The sequence below is a fragment of the Hippocampus guttulatus genome, chromosome 22, assembly GCF_054856545.1.
Source record: "Hippocampus guttulatus isolate MCC_2025c chromosome 22, RoL_Hgut_1.0, whole genome shotgun sequence".
Taxonomy (NCBI): domain Eukaryota; kingdom Metazoa; phylum Chordata; class Actinopteri; order Syngnathiformes; family Syngnathidae; genus Hippocampus; species Hippocampus guttulatus.
The window spans coordinates 2,938,681-2,952,691 of NC_141282.1; the positions used below are offsets into that span (position 1 = coordinate 2,938,681).

General features: G+C 45.8%; 1 protein-coding gene across 1 annotated transcript; it reads left to right on the forward strand.

Moving 5' to 3' along the window:
* The first annotated feature begins 2,958 nt into the window (after positions 1-2,958).
* Positions 2,959-13,935, forward strand: podxl (podocalyxin-like). The gene is made up of 8 exons (XM_086103320.1): positions 2,959-3,342; positions 9,485-10,066; positions 10,830-11,038; positions 11,182-11,205; positions 11,663-11,795; positions 11,950-11,993; positions 12,087-12,206; positions 12,362-13,935. Exons 1-8 carry the CDS (start codon positions 3,300-3,302, stop codon positions 12,560-12,562), a joined length of 1,356 nt encoding a protein of 451 aa, XP_085959446.1. The 5' UTR covers positions 2,959-3,299; the 3' UTR covers positions 12,563-13,935.
* Positions 13,936-14,011: the final 76 nt, after the last annotated feature.

Here is a 14,011-nt window from a genome sequence, read left to right on the forward strand (position 1 = left end):
TATCAGCCAAAGATAGAAGCTATGACACCGTCACCGATTCCTGAGGATCCTCTGTGTTCTCCCCTATCTGGGGAATGCTATCCCAATACCCGCACATCACCTCCTTCCTCACTTTGGCCTTTGACCCTATCTGCTCTGATGTGTGGCAGCGTGACCCCCAAAAAAAGGAGGGCTGACAGCAAAGCGAAAAGGGGCGTCTGCTTCATCCCAGAACTCCCTGACACCACCCCCCCCCCTCCCCGAAACACACGCGCACACTCCTTAATGCTCCAGATGCCGCTCCACTTGGTACCAGGCCTCTGATAACAAGGTGTGGACTTGTTCTGCATCCTGTCATTACCCGGCGCGTCCTCCCACACACGGCACGCCGCTGCAAGTGTTACAGAACTCTTATGCTGATTAAATAGTTGTAATTCTCATTGAGCAGGAGCCAAAGCGCTGTTGAAAGCACCTCACCGTGAACCCTTTCGGGGGACAGCGGTTACACTACGGTGGACGGTTATCAGGTTGCAGAGGGTAGGGAAGGATGAAGCTAAAAGATCGCAAGGGACGCGTACGGGACGGCTGAATTCCTTCGCCCCGATTCACATTTCGGAGATGTCGTCGTGTGGAAAGCAACGATTGCGCATTTCAAAGCACGACGGGGAAGCGATCCAAGAAAGAGTGGAAGCGCACGTCGGCGTTTGAGTGACGGGATGACAAATGGAGGAAGGGAGCGAGGGAAGGATGTGTCACATCATTTCCGGAGTGTGTCGGCTTTGCGTCTTTTTTTTTTTTTTTTTTTTTAGCTGTGACTCGAGTCATGACCGTCTTAAAAAAAAAAAAAAGACAACAAAAACAAATCTAAAATGTCAACAATACTCATATCATCCCTTTTTCCTATCGCTGACAGTCTTTTCTGGAGTTGATTCGGGGACACTGACGATGGGGGGGGGGGGGGGGGGGTAATTCTTTCCCATTCGGATGTCAGTGGTGAGTGTTACTTAATCACCGCGGATTTGTGCCTGTGCGGTGTGGATACACACACACACACACACACACAAACTCACACACACACACAAACTCGTGGCATCGGGCCCTGCCCTCTCATGTCCGGCTTTGGAATTCCTCACTCGTGAGCTCAGCCGCTCCATCCCGTCCAATTTTTCTGCCCTCTAACGCCCCCCCCCCCCCCCGCCCCCCCCCCCATTCGTACCCACAACCACACCCAACCCTCATTAGCCCGCTACAATGACACAGGCATGTGAAGAATGTGGCGCATACACATCCACAAAATCCTCCTAGCACCTTCTGCTTCATCTTAAGACCCCCCCCCCCCCCCTTACCCAATCACCCCACCTTCGACTCCTCCATATCTATACCGCCCCCCCCCCAAACTAATGTCTGGTGCTCCTCAGCGCCTTTTATCAGTTGTTGTGAAACGGTACCAATCGCAGAGTGGTTGCGTCCTAATCGGACTCATTTCATGCTGTCTTCTTGTTTCGCTTAAGACGGAAATTTATTGTGAGCCGACATGTTGGTGTAGCACATTCATCATTATTCGGCCATGATTCAAACGCTTGGTTCATCGTTTGGGAATTGCGTTGCGTTTATCAGTGGGGAGGGCGTTCCTGTGTGGATTTACGTTCAGTTATTTTATTTATTTATTTTTTTTAGCGTGAAGAATGAAGAATGACATTCAGCATGAATCAATGATTGCCAAACGTACATTTCATTTTAAATAATCACGTTTGTATTGTAAGGCGATATTGCAATTGTACCTTCGAATGAGCTGAACACCGGATGTCGTTTCCAATTTTTTTCCTCCTCCGACGGGCAGCACAACACATATAGCCCGGCGGCCTGTTTCATGTGCATGTTGACGTCTGGGGAGAGAAGTGGCCGGGATAAGATCAGGGGTGTGGAAGTTTTCCTGGCCGTTTCCTGCAACTGCATCAGTTATTTAATAATGGAAAGGCGGGCGGGGGGGGGGGGGGGGGGGGGTGGAAGCTTCAAAGATTGAGATTTGAACGGGAGGAGTCATAACTTGGCCATTGATGTTTTGCCCTTTTACGTGACATTTCTCAGGTGTTAGCATACTGATTGAAAGTGAAGTGGCTATGCTAAATTTTATGATAAAATTTGATGGATAAAACTTAAAGTCGCTTATTTATTTTAAGCCGATGCTAGATTTAAAAAAAAATTTTTTTTTAGACAAGCTGCAATATTTCAGTGTTTGCCTCACGGCTCCCCCTACAGTCATGCAATGGCATTTCATGTCACGCCTACGTTGAGTACAAATGAATAGTTAAAAGTAAATTTTTAGGAACACACATATACATCATTTATTATATATTGGTAGCATTTGGCTGTGCTTTTTCATTTTTTAAAACTTTTATTTTACAATTTTCATGACTGTCAGTTTTACAAGAATTTGCTCCATGGCTCCCCCTACAGTTGTGGAGTCTCAGTTCATGTAAAGCCACCGTATTAAGTAAAAATGAGTTTGGCTAGAGATATTCCATATATATTTAATCTATCAGAAATTATGAGCATTTGTGGGTTATTTTGCACCTTTATGACAATCGCTGTGACTGATTTACTGATGGCTTTCCAGTTACAGTCGTCACTGTTTGCTGCAAGGCTCCCCCTACAGTTGTGGAGTGTCCGTTTTTGAAATCCATCACGTGAGCTCTTCATTCGATTCGTTTATTCCTGATTTTGTCTGCTGATGATCCATTTTTGGAACCCAAATGTCAAACGATGACGAGTTGACACAATGCTGACTTTTCCCTCCATCAAAGGCTCGCCGCTGATGTGACTTAACCCCCTCGTCCTTGATGTCAGGCAACATTTTGGGGAAGCGGGAGGCCTCATTGTCTCACCGTTTCCTTTGTTATTCAAAACACAGCGCCGGGATTGGCCCGCGCTCTTGATAAGGGAGGCAGGCATGGTTCGGGGATGGCAATGAGAAGCGCTTTATTGCTAGAGGCGAGGGCCGCATCGAGCACAATACCAGCCAGGAGCGAAAAGGGAGAGGGAGGGAACAAGCGCAGCCAAGGAGACCAGAGAAAAACTCGTGCCCCTCCAAAATCCCCATCTTTGCAAAAGAGGGCCCGGGACGCAAGCATGCACAAAAGCATTCTTGGCTTTCCCTTTTGAGGAAGAAAACACAAAAGGCCCGCGCGGCGTGATCATTTACTTCAAATTGGAGGAGAAAGGCGTGACAGGACGGCACGGCTCCGGTTTGAGCCCACTTGAAAACTCATCCGCTGCATGAATGATAGCGACATCTGGGAGAAGAACGACGCACAAGTACGATGGGAGCCACCATGAGGATCACATGTCTGCTGCTTTCACTTAGTGAGTACATGTTGAGGTTTTTACTTCGTCGTATTGATGGGGGGGGGGGGGCACTTTGGTCTCATCCACTGTGCAGTGTCATCCAAAATTAACTTGAATGGTGTCATTTCTTTTAACTAAAAAAAATATTGTACAAACAGCATCACCTAAGACTTATTTTATTTTGGGGGGAAAAACAATTTAAAAATCTCGGGTAAATTTATGAATTTTATTATGAGTTAAATTAGAGTCATTAAAATTTTTAAATGGTTAATTAAATGTATAACATGAAATTACATGATATGAATTAAAGATTACCTGTAATTATTTCAAACCAAGTCGAAAATTAATGTAGTTATTAAAAATGAATCACAATTAAATTATCCAATGTTAAATGTAATGGGTAAAGCTGATCTTTTAAAGAGGTCAATTTGATTCAAGTGATTGCATTAAATTCCAATGAATTAACTCAATGTTATAAAAATTAAAAAAAAAAAAAGTGCCACAGAAAATAAAACACAGAGGGGGAAACGCTTACACTTGACATTCAATGCTATATAAGGTAAATAGTAGCATACACTGACGTGGATGTTATAGTCTCAAAAACAACAACGTGCCATTGGCTGCCTATTTTCTGCCTTCATGGCGGAGCTTTGCAATCAGTACGAAGGTCATTGCAATCATATCTGAAAGCGAAGTAGGACTCAGAGCCGGAACATCTGCCCCCTCCAACTCTCCCCAAGTGAAGCGCTTCTCACCACTCACAGCACTTACACGCACACACACACACACACACACACACACACACACACACACACACACACACACACACACACACACACACACACACAGAGCTTCAGAGTCCACAAGGAGCTTGAATAATGAAGTAGACCCATGACCTCGCTCCTTGGCTGCAAGTAAAGAGATTTTTTTTTCCCTCTCTAATTATGCACCTGCCTCAGCCGTTGCGCTACGTGAATTCAAATGGGAGCTTTTATATTTCCGCCCTGGGAAAAAGCAACGTGTGACACGGCCCGCTCCCGCAAATCCGCTTTCCCGATAAAAAATACTTTATCGAAAGCCCGTCGGCACAATACAAACTCCTAAAAATAGAGCGGAGCATGTGAACAGGCACGGCTGTGCGTATTTGTAACACTTCGCGAGCACGTGAAGGCTTCCACGTGTGTACAGGACGACAAACACTGACTTGACATGAACATTTAGGTTACAATATTTTCTATATTTAAAAATTCTATTTTAAAAATAAAATGTTGCTTATTGGGCTATCATGACCACAGGTAACTTTTCGAACTAAGCACGTCCAACCGTCTTGCATGTTTACGTTTTGCTATTACCTCTGCCAAGGAAGTTACAATACGAGTCAATGTCTTCGGGCAGTAGGCGGGGTACACCCTGAACTGGTCGCCAGCCAATCGCAGGGCACGCATAGACGAACAACAGAATCCCATCTCGGGACAATTTCGAGTGTTCCATTAACCTGCCACGCATGTTTTTGGAATGTGGAAGGAAGCCGGAGTACCCGGAGAAAACCCGCGCAGGCACGGGGAGAACATGCAAACGCCACACCGGAATCGAACCCTGCACCGCTGCACTGTGAGTCCGACGCGCTAACCGGTCGACCAACGTGGCCGCCCCTAAGGAACCACGTGCTTGCATTATTTTGGATAAATTAGTGGCTTGCTGTTTTAACTATAACCCCCCCCCCCCCCCCCCCCCCCCACAAATACCCCCATTTTGAATGTCTTGATTCATTATTTTTCACGATCAACTCTGCCGAGATTGTAATACCGTTGAGTCAATGTTCCACTTCCGCCGTCACGCAAACAATTCGTTCGCCAAAGTGTTTGGTCACGTTCACCTCATGACATGAAATGCTCATATTTGAGTCCAAAGGAGCTTTTCACTTACCGCCCCGAAACACTCCTCGAAGCAAACAGCTGGACGCCGGCCGACAGGAAGAGACAGCATCATCGGTTATCAGTCCTCGCCAGGACTTCCTCGCTCCGTGTAGAACGTCTGCGCTCCGTGTTTGGCTGGGGGGTCATGACCTGTCCATTTCCTACAAGATAACAGGCGCTCCAGGACAGTAGGGTGCCAGGGGAGATGCTGCCTTCTTTGGCACATTGGTGTCTTTTGCTGGCCGGTGAGCATGGGAGAGAAGAGAGAACAATAGGTGGGGGCTTTGGGGGGAGGGGGGGGTACTTTCAATCAACATCCTGGTTCCCAAGGAGGGTGTGGTGGCAGGAGATGGCCTTGAGCTGCCTTTTCTCGCTCGGAGGAACCTGTCCCTGTGGCCTGCATGGTGGAGGGGGAAAAAAAAGACGTTTGTTAAACTGAATTGTGCTCCTACTCTGTAACAAAATGTTATATTAACCCTTTCGTGCAGCGATAACGATAACCTGTAACCTGGTGACACGATAAGCTGTCCACTGCAGTCACCGCTGTCCCCGAAAGGGTTAATTGATGACCGGGGGTTGGTTAGGAGAATATAATTGTGTCTGCGTTAACAGTACTTCCTTTCGTTGTAGTCAGCATTTTTTATCTTTGCAATAAAAAAATAAAAATAAAAGAAAAATTAATCTGTGAGGTTGAGCATCCAGCCAAAAGTATCAAACATACGGCCCGCGGGCCGGAACCGGCCCCCAAGGAGGTTCAATCCGGCCCGCGGGATCATTTAAAAGTGGAAAAAAATGCATTAAAGACACAAAATGAATAATTTAAATAAAATGCAATTCACTGATTATCCGCTAGGCGGCACACTGTTTTGATCACAGTAGAAGACAACATTGTTTTGATCGGGGGAAGATAACAGCAGTCTCAGTCTGTCACCGAGATAGACCCAACGCAGCAAATGATATGAAAGCGCCAAAAACAAAGGAAAGAGATGATAGTTTGGTGATTTATAGCGCAGTCTGGTGTAATGTTAATGTTTCGGCTCACTTGACATCTACCCAGTCCGTATGTGGCCCACAATGTGAAATGAGTTTGACACCCCTGATCTAGCCTGTATAGTATATGCTTTTGTATTATTACCTCAGCCAAGGAAGTTATAATATTTTCAGGCACCCTGGGGCAATTGTCTTTGCTACATTTAATAGCGACACTTTTATGATTCCGTATGAATACGTTTTCGTATTATTACCTTTGCCAAGGAAGTCATAAGTTATGGGACATGCGAGGTCCTCCAGACACGGCATCGTTTTGGATTATTACCTCTGCCAAGGACGTTACGATAGATAATAGACATGCAGGATGAACAGTTTGCCATTTTCGGACAGATCACGTTTGCCGTCGCCCCACGTTCTTCTCGCGCATGCTACAATCCCCTCCCAGGTTGTCAGACATGAATCAGGCCCAGCGACTGGTACCGACCCGGACCTCCTCCGCGCCGCATGGTGTCCGCCTTGTTTTCATTCATTTCTTGGTTTTTAATCCGCCTCGTCATCGCATGTTCACTCCCTCCGCCTGGTCGCAACATTCATCAAAACAGAGCGCGGGCTGGTGTTCAATTCGCCGTGTACAGTATGTGGGATGCACTGACATTAACGATTATCTTTTATCATGAACGCAACCCAAAGCTTGTGTAAAGACGCATTCCAGACTGGTTTCCAAGGATGGGGAGTGTGTTGTTTGTGGATAACGTGCGTTTAAGTGTGTGTGGCCGGTCATTTCCATTTGGCAGTGAAATTTACAGCGGCCCTTCATGTTCTCTCCTCTGACCCGCCTCCCTGTTCACTTGTCTCGCTCTTTCTTCCCACCGACGACGCTCACGCCCCCTCGCCTCCCAACGCCGCACACTGGGGAAGACCCCTCCCTTATCCGGCTTCCACCCGGCGGCCGCTCACAATGGCGCGCCGGGCTGAATTAGCTCTCTTGGCCCCCGGGGATGGGGAATTGTTGCACGGGCGCACGTGGTGGGCTCTTTGTCACCAAAGTAATGGGGAAGATTTGTCCCACTGGCTCTTTCAGGAGCGCCTTGTTGTGATCAGTTCGGGGCTCCCCCGTCCTTGGCAAGGTGGACAAACTACGAGCTGGCTGGCCGAAAAACAAACTCATAAATGTGTCCAATTGTAATGTCTTCCTGAGCCACTCACCTAATTTGTACATCTTTTGCAAGGGGTTTTAAAAATAAAATAAAAAAAAACAGGAGGCCATAAAATGTAACACAAAATAATGATTGGAATTAACGTAAAGTACATCCAAGGTAGCAACTAAATACACAAAGACGACTAAGTGGCTGACTACGAATAGGACCATGTTAACTCATTCAGTACCAGCCAATTCTAGACCAAGTCTGAAAAGACGTTTAAAAACGTCTTTGGGAGTGAATGAGTGAATAAGAAAGTGAACAACTATCTCTAGAATAGTTGCTCACTCAAGAATGAGAGGGCTGAAGACAAAAATCTTGGTTGTTGATTAGCAGGATGACAGAGACTCTTTGCATATTGGCGGCTCGGCATCTCTGAATTTGCTTCGTGTCCACCTTGTGGCCTCTAAAAAGGGTCGCGGTCGCATTGCACCTGCTAAACGTGGGGGGCGGAAAAACCGTACCTGTATCCAAAGGAAACTCCTCAACTCACTTCGACATAGTGCCTCGACAAGATGCTACCAGATGGCACCAAAACCAAACTGATTTTGCTTCGCCTGGAGTACAAATTGGTTGATATGTTACAGGGACAGGTTCAAAAAATATAATTTAAAATATTTTTTTTAAAAGAAGAGAAAATAGAATTCATAAATGCCAAATTGTGCATATGCGGAGGTTCACAGTCGCTAATTTACATGGAGGCCATTACAGACTGCAAGTCTGAATCTTTTTTTTTTTTTTTTTTTTTTGGAGTCATGATGAACCCCCACCCCAGAATCTCAGTGGCAGTTTACAGTTACAGAGATCCTTGTCTTTTTTTGTTTATTGGGGGGGCGGGGGGGTTCCTGTTAAAAGCTTTCCGCTACCACGTACTTCCTCCATCAAGCCGTTAGCTAAGATTGTCGAAACACAAATACTCACTTTTATCAGTTCAACCTTGGCATCGTCATTAAAATCGGACCTACCGAGCTCTCAAGTAACCCAACGGGGTGGGGGGGGGGGGGGGGGGGAAGAATACAACACCCCAAGATAGCTTTCGTAGTATTTTAATGAAAATTAAGTCTATTAGCCTGACTTTGTTTTGAGAGGGAGACGGATTTAGCATGACGGTACCACGCGAGGGTGTTTTAGTGCCTTGAACTCACACCTTTTTGACCACGCCGTTTCTATTTGTACAAGGAAATCTGATGGTCCGCCGGTGACCTCCATCAGGAGGAATGTGTGGGGTGAGGTAAAAACAACCTTGCTGGAGATAGTGGCGGGATCAGGGGGCGTTGTCGCCTGCAAAGAAACAGATGCGGCGGTGACAGCTGAGGGTCGGGGGCGGGGGGGGGGGGGGGGGCGATTTCGGGAAGGAGAGTGGGGGAAAATGACATGGATGTTTCAGTGAGCATCTGTCTCTCTTAAGTGAAAGTATTAAGTGATGTTCCTGTGCCTGCCTCTACCAGCCACCACTTGACCAGAACACACACTTATCAGCGCACTCATGACCCCCCCCCCCCCCTCCCTCCCCCCTTCGCCGCGATGATGGATTCACAGGCCGGGGAATACGTAGCCTCAGAAGCTTCTCGTTTAAAAAAAAAAAAGGTTCTACTTTTGGGAGGGAGAAGGTTTCAATGGTGCGTTGTACGACACAGTTCTCGAAGATCGGGAAGTAAGGTGATGACATCATCGGCGGTGAATGTCATTCATCATTGGCTAATTGTACTGTAATATGTCATATATGACATCAGTGGCTTTGTGCGCGGGATAGCATACAATAGATGGGCGGAGGTCAAAATTCACAGAGGTGGTGGAGCCAGACGCCATTGTAGTGCAGACGTGGATTGTCCTCTGCTCCGCACAAACACACAAACATATGTATATGCGCAAAAGGCAGTGGACTGGGGAGGTGTGGTGCTCCCAAGTCAATTGTGTCCAACATCCTGGCCCGATCACTATAAATAGAGCGACAGAGGAAGATGGATGGCTGAATGGAAATATTAGTTCTGATTTGATATTTGAACCTGCTTTTGTTTGTGGCTCATTAGCCCATATGATGTCGTCTATTTTTAGGTCTTTTCTGTCACAAAGCGCGCTCAGACGACACGACTGCAGCTACCGGAGTCACGGTGGCGAAGAAACCTCCCACGGAAGGGGTGATTGCTACGCCCTTCAAAGCGACAACCGTTGCCAACAAATCTACAATACAGACCGTAGTCGAGCCCGTTACTGACAAAGCACAAACTCTAGCGACGACAATTGGCGACGCAGGTAAGGGGACGCAAGCCACAACGGCGTTACCAGTGGTCACCTTATCACCCGTCAGTACGGCGCCCACCGCCAAGGTAACAGCAGCCCCGACAACGCCGCATCGGCAGAAAACGGATAGCCCAGTTGATGCCGGCGCCTCGAGCACGCCACCTACTGTTAAGAGTGCGACACTCGCCTTAATTATCACGACGGTTCCATCGAACGCCACCCTTCCGGTCACGACGGTGGGCAGCACGCAAGCACCCACCCCGAGCAAGAAAAACCTTGACGTCGTCACCAGTGCACCGACAAGCAAAGTGTCCACAGTCGGCACTACGGTGAATCATCAGCCCGTCACGCAGACTGTCGTCGTCGTCAAGACAACGCAACAGGATGTGAAAGCAGGTAAGGCCACTATAAGGTCATATTTTGACTTGTAAAGTTTTTTTTGGGGGGGGGGGGGTGCCAAATCCACTGCAAGAGTTATCAGGAAACATACCGTATTGGCCCGAATACGGCCCTGATTATAAGACGACACCCTCTTTTTCAAGACTCAAGTTTTAAAAAAGACTTTTTGAACACCAAATTAATGTTTACCCAGAAAATAATTACAGTACATCTGAAACAAATGATTATAATATATTTGAGAGAAAAAGCATGTTATCTCGCCTCATTCAAATCTTAATATCTGAACTATCTAAATATGTAAACTAAAGTGCAATCACATTCGTAAATGAATGGTTTCTGGTTTTTGAAATGTAAATTACATCATAACTTCTCCTCAGCTGCCGGTTAACCTGGCCGATCTTCGACCCACTTTTCCCCCAGATTGTCGCTACGTTTCTCCATTTTCTGTTTTCTCTTCTATTATTTTCTTCTCTTTTCTTTCTTACCGCTATTTTTTATTTTTCTTCTTCGTGCTACCGCTATTTTTATTTTTATTCATCGTGACAGGGGTTCACTTTGGCCTGGGGAGTCAAGTTCAGCATTCACTTCAATTATATCTGGCGCCATCTAGCGTCGTGAATGGGTATAATGTCTAGACCCCGAATATAAGACGACCCCCACTTTTTCAGTCTTACTTCAATGCAAAAAACACCGTCTTATATTCGGGCCAATACAGTATTAGGAGGCCATTTAAATCCAAGTCAACGTATTCACGCTATAGTGACAACCAGAGCGATGAGCCCCCTACAGACAGCGACTTCAGGGACCACCAAAACAGCAGTGAGGGAGCAGACCACCACAAAGTCACCCATCTTGCCCTCCACTGCCCCCTCCGTTATTGTAACCACAAGTGCGACCCCTGGCGCCACGTCCACGGAAATCATCGCCACGACCACGAAAACAACTCCTGCTTATCCAAAGAAGTTTTCGGTAAGACGGGGCAGTTAGTAAAGGGGGAAAATTAAAAAATATATTTTTTTGTTGTCAAGGTTAAAACTAAAAATTGTTAACTAAATGTGAACTGCATTTCACTAACAGGCAATGTGTGTTTTTTTCTCTCTCATTGTCTCTAGTACTCGCTGAACAATGGACAAGAGGTAAGGATTGTTCTTCAATCTTTTGATCTGAAGGGCGGGGGGTGGGGGCTCAAGATGAAGCTTGACTGCATAACAGTTAAAGACGTCTCTACACAGACGAAGGTCATATTTGGTGTCGTTCATCACCTTTCCATGGCACATTGAGGGATTTTACAGATGTCTGGGGGGGAAAAAAGCACAATCGGAGGAAAAGCTCCTGCAAAAACTTTCTCCAGATGAAGTAATTATTACCATATAAATCAATAAGATACAACCCCCCCCCCACCCGATTTGATCGCACTCATCAGACTTGAAGTCACTCTCCTGTGAAACGACAACAGTGGAGTTATCCGAATAGAGTCCAATAGCAATAATATGTCGGGTGCATTTAAACACTTGCTGTCCGCTCCCAATTCATGACAATCCTTCATCCAACCTGTGCATCTCGACAACCATTTCCCAAACTGCGCTCATTTAGAAAGAGGAGGAGAAAGACCTGGTGGAGGTCTGCAGGCGCCTCATGGGTAACCTGAAGGACGGAAACTGCACGCTGACGTGGCGCCACCACAAAGGCAAACTTGTGTTTGACTGCGTGGAGATCAACGGAAAAGGTACGGCTTGCCTCCATCCAGCCATTATCCAAACTGCTTAGCCACGCTACGGTCAAATTGCGCCTCACAAATGGAATAAATACCCCCGCGGGCTCCGAATTTGAGCAAAACAGTCAATAAATAGTGTTTAAAACTCTTTTTTTGTCTGTTACAGTGAAAACAGCCCTGGCAACTCAGTATTATGAAGAGATAACAAAGGTGGGTTGGGTACTGATACGGAAAACGCACATTTTAGTTTGGACATGCCCCTAACATTCCCAACTGGATTCTTCTTTTGTCGCCCACTTGAAGAAGCCGACCGACAACAAAACCCTGATTGCCATTTTGGCGTCGTGTGGCGCTCTGCTGATTATGATCATCATCCTGGCCGTGTGCGCATCCCACCACCGCAAGCCTTACAGTGAGAACCAGGTAGGCGGGACATATGTCGGAAAGGTATGCAAACTGAGCAACCTTCGGAAAAATTTGTTGGCCACAAAAGCAACCATTTCTCAATGGCAAGCAAAAATCAGTTTTGGTTGTGCGAGTTGTTATCTGGTTAAAATATGTCTTTTGAAACTCACCAGCAACACTTGACCGAGGAGTTGCACACGGTGGAGAACGGTTACCACGACAACCCCACGCTGGAGGTGATGGAGGTGCAGCCGGAGATGCAGGAAAAGAAACTGGTCCTCAACGGCGAGTTCAACAACGACGGCGGCTGGATCGTGCCCATCGACAACCTGCTCAAGGAGGACGTCCCCGACGAGGAGGACACGCACCTGTAAGGGAGTACAAGCCCAGCATGGAGTCAACATTTCACCCCCAGCCCATTAAAACGGGGAGTACGGATTGGGTAGCCATACCAAACTGCTTTGATTGCCTGACTTCAGCATATAACACAAGTGAGGTTTGCACACGGTGCCTTTCCAAAAGGGTTTTATATCCATGTTCAATTATACTCTTTGTACACACAGCGGCTTTTTATAGGCCCACAGATAAACAGTTCACAGACTCTCTTAACGTTTTGGATTCAAACGATACAGTGGTGCCTTGAGTCAGTTGGTTTTATACTGCCCCCATGCGGCCAGGGGAAGCACAGCAGCAGCGCCAGAATGTTCATTGAACGGAAGCAAAAAAAGTTTAATTCTTTAGATTCGGGTTCATTGTCATTGCTGCATGTTTTTATAAAACTGTCTAGTTGTTTTTTTGGGGCGGGGGGGGGGCGTAGGGTAGTGTGGAATGCATTGGCATTTCCATTCAATTCAATGGAACCAATTGAACTTGTATCTCAAAGCACCACTGTACTTGATGAAACTGTACTGATGAAAATCAGACCCTTGAACTCTGTATAAAATTTTACGGCCCGACTAAAAGCTTCTTCTGGCTGAAACACTGTAAATATCTTTATTATTTTTTCATCATTAGTCTTATTGCAGATGCTGGACGGTTCAAGTCATTTTTTTTTTTTTACCCGAGCACATTTTTTTGAATGTATTCAAATGGTTTGCTTCCCCGTGAAGAGTCAAACAATAAATATATATTCAACTTGAAAATACAGTAATTCCCAGCTATTTAGCAATATAGTGAAAAATAACATGCGTAACGGATTCGCCCTGAAAATGTTTATATTGGCCCATCTTAATTACAACTGTACATACACCCGTAGCATGACAAAATGGTTTATCATTTCAAACTCCTTATCATCCTTAAAAATAAACGGCTTACATATGATTACATTTGAAGAAAAAAAAACTTCCTCTCTGACAGACAGCTTGTCTCAGTCGAAATGTATCAATTCGTGATCCTTCCTTGAGAATTTCGTATTCGGGCGTGGCTTTGGCGCCATCTTGTGGCGTTTCAGAAAGAACACCCAAAAACTAACGACAAAATTTCCAGAAAAAAACAACAAAACAAGCAGGTGATTTTGTGAATAGTGAACTGAGAATTTGCAGGAGATTACTGCATCTGTTAATTCACCTCTACACCAACGTTTTTTTTTTGTGTCTTTGATGTACCACCAAAGTTTGTTCTTAGTATTTGTACTTTTTTTGTATTTATGGTTGGTTTGCTGATACAAGTGAACAACAGGGGTCTGACACACTGGAAATTGTAAATTGTTGTCACTACCTTTTGCAAATAAAGTTTGAGTTTTTTTTCACCCCCCCCCCAAATCCCTACATACAAGCGTGAAAGTGCATTTTGAAAAAGGTACTCAGGAGAGAAGGAGAAAGAAC